Source organism: Seriola dumerili, unplaced genomic scaffold (genome assembly GCF_002260705.1).
Source record: "Seriola dumerili isolate Sdu_G_001 unplaced genomic scaffold, Sdu_1.0 BDQW01000138.1, whole genome shotgun sequence".
Classification (NCBI taxonomy): Eukaryota; Metazoa; Chordata; class Actinopteri; order Carangiformes; family Carangidae; genus Seriola; species Seriola dumerili.
In genome coordinates, this window is record NW_019174393.1 from 616,565 (window position 1) to 631,124 (window position 14,560).

General features: G+C 41.1%; 2 protein-coding genes across 2 annotated transcripts; one reads left to right on the forward strand and one right to left on the reverse strand.

Annotated features, from left to right (window-relative positions):
• Positions 1–3,634: 3,634 nt before the first annotated feature.
• On the reverse strand, positions 3,635–5,542 carry LOC111224562 (zinc-binding protein A33-like). The gene has a single exon (XM_022749102.1). The coding sequence runs from the start codon at positions 5,326–5,328 to the stop codon at positions 3,970–3,972; it is 1,359 nt and encodes a 452-aa protein (XP_022604823.1). The 5' UTR covers positions 5,329–5,542; the 3' UTR covers positions 3,635–3,969.
• Positions 5,543–7,292: 1,750 nt separating this feature from the next.
• Positions 7,293–14,212, forward strand: LOC111224563 (leukocyte surface antigen CD53-like). Its single transcript, XM_022749103.1, has 9 exons — positions 7,293–7,460; positions 9,409–9,471; positions 9,576–9,692; positions 10,411–10,485; positions 10,828–10,923; positions 12,849–12,965; positions 13,059–13,097; positions 13,207–13,290; positions 13,928–14,212. The coding sequence occupies exons 1-9, from the start codon at positions 7,401–7,403 to the stop codon at positions 14,066–14,068; spliced, it is 792 nt and encodes a 263-aa protein (XP_022604824.1). The 5' UTR covers positions 7,293–7,400; the 3' UTR covers positions 14,069–14,212.
• The last annotated feature ends 348 nt before the right edge of the window (positions 14,213–14,560 follow it).

A 14,560-nucleotide genomic window follows, 5' to 3' on the forward strand; every position in this document is an offset into this window, starting at 1 on the left:
GAGAGAGAGAGAGAGAGAGAGAGAGGAGAGAGAGAGAGAGAGAGAGAGAGAGAGAGAAAGGTTTCAAATGTTAATATTTGTGTGTGATTTTAGTACACACACAGCAGTGGTGTGAAAAGCAGCTGTAAGAACATGAACTCTGCCTGAATACACCTCATCTAGAGAAACTCCCTGGTGGGAGCAGCTGTTGGGAAAAAAACTAGAGATGCTGCTGGACAGATCAATCAGTGAGACATACAGTGCATTTTTTTCCAGATGACGAACTTGAAATCATTTTAACTATCTTAACATTTTGTAGTTTAAATCATGCGCAGACTTACCGATTCTTGCAGGTGTGGTTCTGGCCCGAGGTGGATTCTGCCATCCCTATGAAAACACAAAAGGAAAAGTAAGGACATGTCAAGGGCTTCTCTTTGACTCGAAATGTTTGAGGCAGCCTAAGACTTCAGAACATAAGAGATTTATCAATCACCACTTAAACCTCATTTAACATTATAGTAACAACAAGACTTTATGAATAAATCTGAACAAATGTACATGTGAAGACTTTGTAGAAGAGATTAATATATATATATATTATATAAATAAAACGAACACATTAGTGGTGAGGCAACACAAAGACACTAGAAGAGGAAGAGCTTCTGTCAATGACTGTCACATACAAAGCACAAATCTGTGGCAGTGGTATATTCATTATTAAGATTCAGCAGTATGAACATGTTTACACTGTGGGTCTGATTTAATCACAGTGGTAAAGACAAGTCAAAGTGAATGATAGCATGTTACTCACCTAGACCCTCCTCACTGTCTGCACTCTCTGCCGTTGGAGAGACAGGTGGAGGCGGTGTTGCATCTGTACTGGCTCAGGTCCTGATAAAGACAGAGGGATGATGAAATCTCCTGAGAAATGCACTTTCATTCATGGCTGATCTCCTAACAGTAATGTAAAGTGGTTACAACATGGTGAACCGATCGACGTGTATTCACTCGGTCTACTGGCTCCATACAATCTCAAGTTACAGTCATCAGTTACAAGATGAGCCTAAAGTTACTGACGTCACTAGCTGTACAACAGCCGAGAGCAACAGACACAATCCTAGTAAACCGCTAAAACGTCTGTCGACACCGTCAATATCACCACCTGAAATGTTTGTCAGTCGTTGAACTTGTTATACTTTTAGCTAAAGAGCTAACATGTAACTCACCGGGCTAACAGGAAAGTTGCGAGCTCGGCATCAAACCGCATCTCTTTCCTCTCAGGAGCCGTCTCCAGCGGCGGAAAGCCACATCCAGATTTACTCGTGTTGCTTCTTTTCTTTGCCGTTGAACGTGGTTTCTTGTCGGGAGCGGTCCTTCAGGATGCAGATGAATATCGTCTTTTAGGAAGTTCAGCCATTCCTGTGTTTCTGTGATACTAACCTCGAGCTGCTGGAAGTTGTTCTTCTTCGTGGGACTGAGAGCAGACTTGACTCACACAGCGTCTAGTGTCACAAAGTGGTATTACAACACAGGACAGGTCGGGGCTGGCTGGTGCGCATGCGCAGTTCAGTAGATAGCTCTGAAATACAACAGATGTAGATCTTGATCATGACATCACCACTATAGCCGCTTCACACACTGTTGAGCGTGTTAAATCATTATTTCAACATGTTAAACTAAAGTTCTGGCCACATCTTATATTGCACCTTTACAGCACAACCACCAAAGCTGACATTTAAAAGTAAAGCTACATGTTCTTTGCTCACATTGCAAACCGACTTACAGTTTTGTCACTGAGTTAAAACAAAGACATTGAGCTTAACTTGACTGATATTGACACATTTGATGCATACAAAATATTTTGATTTGCTTTTACAGAATATAAATCTATGCTTGGATTATAAAATACAATCATGCTTTCCCTTATACTTACATTCAATTTGTGACGTACACACGTTTGTATTTGCCCATTTTGCATTCAGGCCAGTAGATGTTGCACTGCTCACATGAAGCATCAAGATATAAACCCTTTGTGGAACTAGGGGGAAAAGGAAAGCAACATAAAACCAGGTGTTATTGGTAAATCAAATTCATTGTGTAAACAGGAAGGTAAACAAGTAAACAAAAATACAAACAAGGCCAGAATGGGTGCTGCTTAAATCAAAAACAAAATATAACGGAAAGAGGACTCTACCTTAGGAGAGTTGCAAAACTCAATTTCTAACCTAAAAAGAAAAATGAACGGAAAGAGCCTAACCAGTTGAACACATTTTTATATCATGCAGAAAGTTGAACAAGAAAGAGCAGAACTGATGACACAATTACAGAAGATTGCACCGGTACTAGAAAATTCCTGGAGAACTTTTGAATGTGCCTGATGCTTGGTGCGTGGTCTTCACTCCTCACGTTTCAATCTGCACAAAGGATGTTATTATCAGTTTCATTAATGTCGTAGAGACTCATCCTGACACTGACCTCAGTCACTGCAGCTGTCCCTCAAAAAGCTTGAAGCCGTCACGACTGGCCACAATAACCTCACACTGATGGTTTCAAGCACAAATGTGTCCCCACAACCACAGCAAGACATGTACACACACATGTACATGACCTAACAGAAGTTGATCTGCAATAAAGCTATACCACTATACCACATGCACATGCACATGCACATACAAGGACAGATGCTCTCATACTTTAGAGTACAAGGGGTAAGAGTTAATGAGTCCAATTAGCAAGTAAATTCAATATGTCTGCTGCTGTGTTTACTGTTGTACTGTCCAGTCTGAACTGTAAACTCTCTCTATGAGCACTAACTTGTTAACAGCTTTCTGCTTGTGTGTGAGTGTGTGTGTGAGTGTGTTTGTGTGTCTCTGCGTGTCTGTGTTTGTAAACATCACAGAGATAAAAGAGTCTCCTAACGAGCCATGTCAAACAGCTGTGTCTAGCTGGAAGAACTGTAACTCCTATCAGAACCATGAGCGGACCGTGATCTTTGTGCACAGATTGTGTGGCGTCGGTGTTTCTAGAGCCAAAGATGTGGACAGAGGAGCGAGTTACAGAGAAGAGTCGCTTCTCCTTTTCTCGGGAAATCAGCTTCTGAATTTGTATTGCAGTCAGTGGGAGAGGAGGCGGGTTCTCCCATCAATCTGAGGCTTACTATTCAAATTCTGTAAGTCTCTGTGCTAAGGTAGACACTTTCTACGAAACGGCACGGATACAAAATACAGATTTAACCCAAAAGAGTCTCAAGTCTTGTGACCCGTTTAGTGTTTCAACCATTTCTCTACGATGAAGTACGACGCAGCAGTAGAGCTCCAAAGAGGGCTGGGTTTGGTCGTTTTGAAGACGTCTCCCCATTCATTCTCTATGGGAATGTTTTCACCTTTTATCGCCATTTATGTTGCCATGGTTACTTGAATCGCTAAGAAAAGTCACAGAACACCATTCCTGATTAAGCAGCACGCATTGATATATATATATATATATATATATATATATTGTCTGATACGGAAGATGAATAAAACAAATAAGTAATGCTATTGCATTGCAGGCATAATAAATAAATAATAAATAAATACAATAAGAGATGCCACATTAATCGAATACAAAATTAAAACAAAATATAAAGGAGTCAGATTTGTTTCTGTTTTTTTGATTTATATATTTATTTAGGCAAGAAATTACTTTGTTAAAAAAAACTTTAAAAATATTAAAAAAATATTCTAACTTTGAAAGTGACTAAATATCTGATATTATATTAATTACATACGTCTTAATACATTTTCTGTCTAGTGATACAGTTTAATGTAATATCTGTCGGACACATCAGCATAACACATAAAAAATAGATGTATTTCAAAACTGTACAAAATAAATGAGAAATGAAAACAGTTAGTTTTATTAGTAAATTGGTAAATTAGTCGATTGTCCTTGATATCATCATCATCATCATCATCATCATCATCATCATCATCATCATCATCATCATATCTAACTGTGTTGCTCCACCATTACAGACACCTTCGACGCCACAATCTTTATGGGGACGTCGCTCCAGGTGCTGATATATGGAAACAGCCTGTCAGTGAAGGTGTGTGAGAAGGTGTGTATGTGTGTGTCGGTGTCAGCATCAGAAAACAACAGCTGCCCTCCGTCCCAGTCCAGCTGGACTCTGATCCTCTCGGGCTTCTTCTTCACCGACACGTCAGATCCTGTGTCTGACGGTGAGAGCGATTTGTATTCTCCGCTGCAGAACATCAGTCTCCAAAGTCCAGACCACGGGTTTCCTTTCCTGGGGCTAGACTCTGTCAACACGCCCAATGAGAAGGCGGTGTTGTCTCCCACCTCCAGCTCCCAGCTGTGACACCCAGAGTCGAATCCCTCGGAGCCCACGACGGAGATGAAGTGGTCGATCCTCTCTGGGTTCTCAGGAAGCTGCTGCTTTGTCTTTCCTTGTCTGGTGCTGGTCAGATCTTCAGACAGGATGAGGTCTGGATGAGCTGTATTTGGATCCAGAACCACAGGACTGTAAGAGACCATCTCCTTCATCTTGTTCCAGATGCTGAACCTCAGGTTGCCCAGATGTTTGGCCTCATCTATGAGGGCCTCGGAGAGCAGCTGTGGGTCATCGGGCAGAGGTTGCTGCCGGACTCTGTCCGCCGCGGCCTTGTAGTTGAGCAGGAATGAGGCGTCTTTTGCTCTCAGCTCCTTCTCCGTCGCTCTGATGGTGTCTGACAGAGCAGTTATCTCTCTGCTCAGAGCCCCAATCTTCTCCTTCATCATCTCACTCTTCTGCTCCTCCTCCTCCCTCAGTGCAGCCATCCTGGCCTCCTCTTCCTCGTCTAGAAACCGGTGAAGCTTCTTGAACTCCTCCTTGATCATTTGCACCGTGCTCTCTGCTTGGACTTTAATGTGCTCAGCCGTTTGATCACAGTTGCCTTTAATTTGATGAATGAGCGTCAGTTTCGTTCTCAGAGGTTTTAAGAGATCCTGAAGTTTTCTCTCCTGGTCGTGCACGGCTTCATCAGCAGCTTTGAATCTGTGGCCGCTGTGCGTGTCCGAATCTCTGCAGCCGCCGCACACCAGCTGCTCGTCGTCCACGCAGAAGAAGCCGAGTTTCTCAGAGTGCAGGCGACACAGCAGCTCAGACTCAGACTGCGTAAAGTTAATAAGAGGTAAATCCATCGAGGACCTTCTCTTACAGACTGGACACTCAGGACTGTCTGTGTCTGCCCAGTGTCTGCACAGACAGTCTCTACAGAAGCTGTGGTTACATGAAAGGAGGACTGGATCTTTTAAATTGTCACGGCAGAGAGAACAAGAAACTTCCTGTTCTGATCTGCAAGCCATGTCCGTGTCTGAGTTACTTTCACTTCTCCTCAAGCCTGTATTTCCTGTGCACCACCAGCTGTAAGTGCAGTATATTTACCAGCAGCAGTATTCCCAGTATTCCCAGCTGTAGTGTAGCCGTCCTCCTCCAGTGGAAGTCGGTCTGTAAACAAAGGTGTCTGTCTTTTCACTCGGTGCGTCTCTTCTCTCTGGGGGATAACAACAACAAGCTTGTTTCCACATTGAACTCACGTGTCATGGGGGAGGGGCCAGAGCTCTGGACTAAGTTTCATTTCAGCTCCTGTGGTTCACTTTTAATTACAGACAGATAAAGACACCAAATGCACCAACCTTTGACCAGGGCAACAGTCAGAGCAGGAGTCATATTGTTTTCCGGACATACAGTGTCTCTGAAACACCTCAACAGAACTTCTTCACATTTGGCACAAACATTCACTAGGACCCACGGATCAACTGATCAGATTTTGGTCAAAGGTAAAGGTCATGGTGACCTCACAAAACATGATTTTGGCCGTGTGAATGCATTATCCCGAGAACTCTTCAATCCCTTCAAACTTAGCACAAACGTTCCGAGTGGCGGAGGGATACGACCACGAGGAGTTGACTCTAGTTTTACAGATCTAGTTTTTATAATCAGTTATCTTCATTAGTCCCGTGCAGCCACTGGAACAGCCAACTCATCTCTTACAGGTGTTAATAGTAAGGAGTGTCATAATGCACAATATATACTAAATAAATTAAAGGTTATAAGGTTCATTTATTTATCATTTGACACAGGGTTGTAAAACAAGATGAGACTCCACCATGAGAAAGAGTTTTATTTTTACGACATCGTATTCATTCACTCTTTGACTGTATATAATTTTGTTTTGTTGAGTGGAATAAAGGGAACACTAATGCTAATGTCAATGAGGGGAGGCGGCTAATTTACTCCCCCGACCCCTGTATGGGCTCAAGTTAGGGTCAAAATGATTTTGAGCTTGTAAAGTAATGTTCACAAGTTATTCCAATGTTTGTTGTTGTAAATCAACCTTTGTAAACCTGTGAAATAAATCTGCACAAGAAATTCAAGTTTGTGCATGTTAAAAAAAAAAGTACTTTAACTAAACATCTGCAGGAATGTGATGGAATCAACTAATGTTTTCTTCATAGTTAACATAAGGATATAAGTTTTATTGATTTCAGACTAATTCAACTAGTTCAGGTGACATGATGATGATGACCTGCTGAAACACAATCAGCACTAACAGACTTCCCAGCATGCATTGTTTCCAAGCTAAAGGTCTCCAGAGACAAAAAAACAAAACAAACAAAACAGAAAACAAATACAAAGCAGCATAAAACAACCATAAAGACATGAAACACGAGTAGGAAGAGACATAAATGACAAAGAGAAACTAAAAATGACAAAGAGCTGAAAAACGACCGAACAAAGACACAAAACAGCCACAGAGACACAAATACACCAACAAAACGTGCTGCTGTGAGTGGAGCACTCTGAAATATCATATTAATAGATCAGTATTGCTGATGCAACAGGGTGTACGTTGCATTTTATTGTTGAAGCTTCTTCAGTCTGAAATCTGTTTTAAATATGTTTTTTTGTTTTGTTTTTTACCTTTTCACCTTTATTTTTGCAGGAAGTGATTTACTGACAGTCAAAGAGAAACTGTAATTTCCCAAATGTGGTGTTAATAAGAGAATCATATTTGGGCATATCCCCGCCCCCCCCCCGGTCCAATACCCATCTGCTCCAAGTATCTGCCCTCCTTCCATGTGCAACAACGGGAATTTTCCACTAGTCTTCCCGGAATGAAGCTCTCCTCTCCCCTCCCGACTCCCCTTCATTTTCAGTCATTTACCAGAACTCCGACACTCCCCCCCCCCACAACCACCACCTCTCTGTCTCCGCCCCCCGCGCCGCCGGTCCCACCTTATACCTAAAACCAGCTCGCTTCGCGGATTCTCCTCACTTCACATCGCAGCAGCAGTCGGAGTCGCTCGGGACTCAAACTTCGGACAAACTCGTGTTTATTTTTTCTTAAATTTAGTTGTATTTTTCAGCTGTAAACATGACTCAGGTCAACACGTGCCTCAAACGGGTCTTCACCATCTTCAACGTGTGTTTCGCGGTGAGTTAACAGTTTTAAAACCTTACAAATGGCTGCGTCTGACCTCCATCCCTGTGGGAATAAAAAGTGCGTAGTGGTCTGGTTTTAAAGCACAACTTTAGCGATGTATATTAATTTACACGTTCAAATCGTTTGTAAATCAGCAAGTTTACCCATTAGTAAGTTTGTTAAAGAGAAAAACAACAATAGGGAGGGCTACATAAAGTGAAACCAACCAATTAAAAGTTAGAAATGTGTTTCTTTTGACCCATTTTAAAGTTTATTTCAACGTTATCAGTGTAAATGTATTTGTAGATGTTGAAAATGTTTGTCTCGGGTCCAAATGTTTTAAAAAGTGAATCAGACCCTTTTTTTTTTTAGCTCATTATGTTATTTTAAGCATTTTATGGTAATTCAGTGTGTTTGCAGCAGAGCAAAGGAGAAGTAATCTGCAACTAGTTTGATCATCGATCAATCGTTTCAGAAAATTTTCAAGCAAAATCTGCAGCTCAGTTGTTATTCTGAAATGTGAATAAGGATCACAGCTTTTATTTGTCATATGTGACAGTAAATGAAATATCTTTGTTGACGTTACTTTAGTCTCTGCAACATTTGTTATTCAATCGATTAATCAAGAAAATGATGAGTACATTCATATTGTTAGTTGCAGCCCTAGTTTGCAGCTATTGAAAACCAGATGATTAATAATTAATGTGATTAAGTAGAACAAAATGTCCAGTGTGATGCATTCAGATGTTTTGTTCATACAACCAAGACTCCAAAGATGCTAAATCTACTGTAACATAAGACCAGAAAAAGCATCAAATTCTCACATTTAAAAGCTGGAACTTTCACATTTTATCTTGAAAAGTGAAAAAAATAGTCTCTGTCGACGAAATAGTTGTTGTTTTACAAGCTTTCGATTGTGGGTGTTGCTGCTGTTAAGTTTTTTTTCTCATCTGGTTTCCAGTAAGTCTGAAGGAGAAACAACAATTAAATTTAATAGTAAGCAGCTGTTTTTGCTCCACGGAAAGCTTTTGTTCAGACGTCTTTTCACAATAAAAGCCCCCCTGTGTTCCTTTATAGTAGTGTTTAATCCTTTAGTGTTTGTCTTGATGGATTCAGGTCAGTCTGATTTTTATCTGGACTTTGAGGTTTGTATTCACAAGAGCTGCGCCCTGTCTGAAGTTCATGAGCAGTTTCGGTCCTGACAAATCATTATCTTGTGTTTAAACAAGCTGCTCTGGTTTTACCAGTTAGTTTTAATTTGGCAAGGTGCACGTTAGAATCTTACTGTTAAAAGAAATCTAATGACAATATAAGTTTATATACTGAGCGGGGCTCTCTATGGACAAACTATGTACTGGACACCATGTAAATGACTATGTAACGGACCAGTGTGTTGGATTTAGGTGGATCTAATATTCATAATTATGTTTTCATTAGTGTGAAATCACCTGAATCTAACTTAGAATGAGCCCTTCATATCTACAGTAGCTCAGAGTGGTCAAACCAATCACTGGCTCTAGAGAGGGCCTGTCTGTTTTTTACATTACACGAAGGCCACTGTATTCAGTTGGTTTCGATCTGCAGCGTCACCACTAGATGGCACTAAATCGTACACACTGGTCCCAAATTAATAGTGTACAATTTTATAATTTATTAATGTTTTCAGTTTTTTAACTTTATAGTAAGGTGAATATTTTTAGGTTTTGGACTGTTGGCCTAATAAAACAAGACATTTAATGACATGGTTTTTCACTGGTTTCTGATGTGAAACAATTAATTGAGAAAATAATCAGCAGAGTTATTGATAATGGAAAAGCCTAAGAATATAATTTGTGTGGCCTCGTTTTGCAACCACTCAGATTTATCTCGTCACCTCTTTGAAGAAAATGAACGCAGGTAGTTGTTGTGTTTGCAGGAGGTCGGCGTGGATCTTATCAGACTGTGTGTTTTTTGGTTTCAGATTATCGGTGGAGTCATCATCGGCCTCGGTCTGCTGTGTCAGGTCCTCACCACCTATCAAAATGTAAGAAACAAACACACCTTCAACCTTCGAATTAACAAACAAAACATGTCTCTTCAAAAAAAACCACAAACATATGAACCTGTGGCTCGTCTCTACTTCCACAGGTGCAGAATCGGACCGACGCCCTCATCATCTTCTACGTCGTCGGCACCATCACCATGGTGATCGCCATCCTGGGAGCCTACGGAGCCCATAAGGAGAGCAAAGTGTCCCTGGTCATAGTGAGTACAGAGATCAGCTGACACAGGATGATGATGATGAATCTTCAGAGTAAAAGAGGATGTGAAATTACTTTATTTCCAAATTGTCATTTTACTTCACAGCAGCGAAAAACCCTCGGTTACTGACTCTCCTAAAATGAGACGATGTGATTATGAGCTTTAAACAAAATCAAAATGATGTGTTGAGGGGAAAACCAGACCCGCAGAGAGATACAAAAACAAATAGATATGACGGACAGAAATGAGAGCAGGGAGGTTAGTTTGGTTTCTTTGTCTGGTTTCCTGTTGATGTGTGTTTGGATTGCTTATTTTACCTCAGTGACGTCAGCACGGAGATGAAACTACCAGCTGCTTTAGTTGTTTTAATGCGCAGCAGAAACATTATCTCCTGCTGGAGCCTGGCTCAAGAACAAAGCTGCTTATTAACTGGATCAGTAAGATATTTGGGAATAACGTCCAAATATTGACACTAAGGCTCAGACTATAGATAAGTGCAGGATTTATTATATAGACATTTTAAGCATTGCAAATATTCCATAATGACATTTTGCTGCTTTTTGTCTCATATCATCAGCGACAAGTTGATTAAACCTCAGAAATAAACACTTTGATTCGCGGCAGGATCCGACTGATCTAACGCTCTGATGCAATTTGTGGTGTGTAAACTGTCGGCCAGCATTCATGCAGCAGTCATCAACTCCTGTGCTTGTTTCTGCAGTTCCTGGTGTGTATGGTGGTCGGCAGTCTGCTGATGCTGAGAGTTGGAGTCCCCTTTGCTGTCGTTCGTCCTCAGGTAACAACCTCTGACGCTCTGCTGTTGGTTCTACTGTTGGTTCTGCTGTTGGTTCTACTGTTGGTTCTGCTGCATACGAGGCTGACCTCCATGAGATCAAACTGAAAACAGCATCATTTCTTTGGAGAACTTCACCCAATGATACTCCAAATATGATTATAGGAAAGTGTAATGCTGTAAAATTATTGTTTCACTATTTATCTGATACTACGGAAGAGGATTAGGGCCACATGTGACTTTGTTTTTACTTACTAACTTTTCACTTTAATCTCAGAATTCAGAGTTTAAAGAGTCAAATCCAGAAACAAAAACTTACCCGGGTGTGTTGAACTTGCTCCGTAGTACAAGGACATAATGGAGGCCAAGTTCCGGACCTTTCTGCCTCTGGATAAGGCTTCAGGTGACGCACAGACTATGGTCAACAGCTTGCAGAGCACGGTAAGAGACACACACACACACACACACACACACACACACACACACACACACACTTCAAAGAGTTTTATGAGGTTTCAACACATAAAACAGACAGAGTGCTGTTGTTCTGTAACTGCCGTACGAGATTTCCAGTTGAAGCAGGTGAAACTAACTAAACACCAACAGCGGTGAAAACTCACAACTTCTTATTTCACAACAGCGTGAAACAATAAATTGATCATGACAGAGAAGGAACGGTCATCTCTATAATAATCGATTCATCACTTCCGTCATTTTTTTCAAGCAAAAAAACCCAAAAACATTTTTGTGTTTTTCAGCTTCTGGGGAAAAAAAAAAATTCAATTTAAAATTTTTTTTTCTTTTATTGTTACAAGAAATCCAACAACTCGTGAGTGATGTTTTAATTTCTGGAGCGAGTCACGTTACCATGACGACAGCTCTGTTCTGTTCTTTTCAGCTCCGCGTTAAACTCCATTCGATTTGTTTACAAAACAAAACTTTCCAGGTCAGAACTGGTGTTGTTTGTCTTTGGGCTCTGCCTTCGCCTGCAGCTCTCTGCAGACGGGACAGGACGGTTTACAAACAAAACCTGTGTTCCCGGAATTCCCCCAGAGGGTGAAGAGGTGCGGCCCGGGGCCTCTGATTGGCTGCCTGAGCGACAGGTAGCTGAGTTGTTGGGCAGAAATGTAAATCAAGTGGAGGTGGATTATTTTACCACTGCAGGGAGGACTTCCTGTCTCCGTTTGGTCTACAGGTCAAATATTTACCACTTCCTGCTTTTAAAGAGGAAGGTGACTCGACCTCTTACTCACATCCGTATTTACTTTCTAATGAAGAAACTTTAAAAACCACAGGCGTTTTACTTCCTGTTTGCTAGAATGTTCAAGAACAAAGTTTTTAAGTTTCACAATTTGGTAGTTTGTGAAAAAAAAAAAGTTTGGGAAAGTGTGTGTGTGTGTGTGTGTGTGTGTGTGTCATACTCTGAATCTCTTAACCACCATGTTTAATATTGGAGTTTACCATCAAAAACTCCAACTTGTTAAAGTGTTTTTCTTTCCTCATATTCCAAAAGAAGCTGCTGCCTTTTTGGTGATAACTGGGAATTCTGGGATATTGAGTTGCGGTGAGGATGTAGCTCGTATACAGACTTGTTAAGTGGCTAAATTTAAAGGAATAAATCTGCTATGAAAGTAGTGTATGTAAAGTGAAAAACAAACAGGTCAAACCACAGATCAGTGGGTTTTACAGATGGAAACTTTCCACCAACTGCTCTAGATTCAGGTGGGAGAGGAAAGCAGCTTCTTTAACTTCCTGCCTCAATCATCAGTCGAGGTCGATCCACCAACCAGTCAAAGCGGGAAACTGTGATTTCCTGTTGGCAAATTTTAAGCTTCTCACACGTGAAAACGTTTTTTTTCTAGTTTGAAAACTCATCTTAAGTAGCGTCCACACTGCTCGCTTTCAGAAACTCTGCTGCAGCGGTTTTAGTCTGAGAGGACGGAGATCGTTTCTGATCCGGGGCTAAAGCCGTCGTCTTAGTTTTGGTCGTTTTTAGTTTTAAAACACCGTTCTAAAATGAAAACATATCAGTGTGGACGAAGCCTTTGTCATAAACTCGATCTCTTATATCTTATTTCTTTAATTATTTCACTCTTTTATAAACAAAAAACAATGAATTGATTTAATCCTGAAGAGAAACCGAATAAATCGTCACATTTCAGAAGCTGGATCAACGTTTTTGGCGTTTTTGCTTGAAAAGCGTCTGAAACGATGAAACGATTATCGAAGCCATTTAACCATCGATCGATCGATCGGCTACACGACTGTGACATGACTGCAAATAATTTCAGCTTTCAGACACGTCCCTGCTGCGATCTCTTCCCGATCGATAACCCTCCTGCTTCTTCTTCTTCTCTGGTGTTTAGATGCACTGCTGCGGTCTGTTCAGCTACACCGACTGGGAGGACGAAATCCCCACCTCCTGTCTGTGTGACCCGTCCGAGGAGGAGGAGATGGGAGCGTGTCGCAACGTCGACTACAGAGTGAGTATCGACGCGCCGACAGTCGTCTTCATCTTCCTCACCTGTGTCTCAAACGGCAGGTGACTGATGTTTTCATGTTTCTGTCTCCTGCAGAACCTCTTGCAGCAGCAGCAGATGTCCGTCTACGCCAAGGTGAGTGACTCAGCGTCGGGTTCAAATATGAGCGAGTGTTGGTTAAAGATTCATCAGCTGCTTGTAAAATAACTAGAAAGTGACGATGTCTCTCTCCTCCCGTCCTCAGCCCTGCATTCCCATCATCCTTCACTACGTCCTGCTGCTCCTCGACGTCGTGCTGGGCGTCATCTTCTCTCTGCTCACGCTGGCGGTGAGTGTTTCTGTCGTCTCGCTGCTTCCAGATCAGTTTCCATCAGTCAGATTCATTTCATCCATTTTTAACCCCCGAAAAATAATTAAAAAAGCAGGTGATGTTAAAATCACCTCACCTCCTCTTCTACAGATCTAATGGGGCTGATTGACAAATCATTTAAAAAAATATCCATAATATTGATTCTCTTCCTGTTTCACCTCTTCTGTTTAACTCCAACACCAGCGTTGAATCATTTTATTTTTATGCAATTATATTGATTCTAATTTATTTTGTATTTTACACCTTGTACTTGCATTTGATCTTTTACTGTGTCGTAAGGCGCCTGTAAATGTGTTCTTAAAAGATTAAACCAAATCTCTTTGGGTTTTAGACAAAACTACGGTGGCCCTGAAGCTCAACACACTGCAACTTAAGAAAACACAAACACATTGTTTTCTGAATGTGTTTTCTGAAGCTGCATTGCTTTGAGCTCTCAGGGCCACCGTACAAAACAAGAGCGCTTGTCTGCAGTTTCACTTGTTACTTCCTCAGACGTCACAAAGCTTCTGCTGAGCAGGTCAAACCAGCAGTTCATTGATTTGTCCGTGTGAAAAATTGACTGATATTGAACCGGACTCTTGTGTTTTCCTTCCAGGTGCTGGGCATGATCCTGTCCTCCATCATCCTCCACCAGATGCGTTACCCCAACAGACCCACTGTCCTGATGACGGTGCCCACCATCTTCACCACGCCGCCACCCAAGTACCAGGAGCTGCACAACCCCCCGAGCTACTGAGGGAGCGACACCAGCTTCCTGTTTACAGTATCAGGAGGAGGCCAGTTTCTTTTTTATTTCAAAGTGCCTCTGGTCTCTGAGGAGATGCGACTGCAAACGAGATTGTTAATTTTCTAATTAAAGAATAAAATAGCTGCAACAAGATTTCTTCTTCTTTCAGAATCTGCCGTTTAATTAAGTTTGTAAATGTTTTTCTAATCATCACCAGATTAATATTCCATGTTGGTTTTTAATGAAACAACGTTTGTCTCCAGGTCACAAAATCTTATTTATTTTGTTGAAGAGAAATTTGTTTTTGGTTACTGAGAAAATATGAAAATGAAAGTTTTGGGCGGCAAAAATATTCACAAAAAATAAAAACCATTTTATTGTTAAAACAAAATGAGACATTAATCCCTAAAATGTGCCTTTTTTTTCTCTGAAGTTCGGCTCTAATCTTTTTCCGTAGAGACGCGCAAATACGACGTTTTTTTAAAATCTCTATCCTCTGTC

Excerpts from the sequence above, each read along its gene's own strand:
- LOC111224562 (XM_022749102.1), bottom strand. The coding sequence starts at position 5,328 with ATGGCTTGCAGATCAGAACAGGAAGTTTCTTGTTCTCTCTGCCGTGAC.
- LOC111224563 (XM_022749103.1), top strand. The coding sequence starts at position 7,401 with ATGACTCAGGTCAACACGTGCCTCAAACGGGTCTTCACCATCTTCAAC. Across the intron at positions 9,472-9,575 it reads TCCTCACCACCTATCAAAAT|GTGCAGAATCGGACCGACGC; the intron begins GTAAGAAACAAA and ends CTACTTCCACAG. Across the intron at positions 13,098-13,206 it reads AGATGTCCGTCTACGCCAAG|CCCTGCATTCCCATCATCCT; the intron begins GTGAGTGACTCA and ends TCCCGTCCTCAG.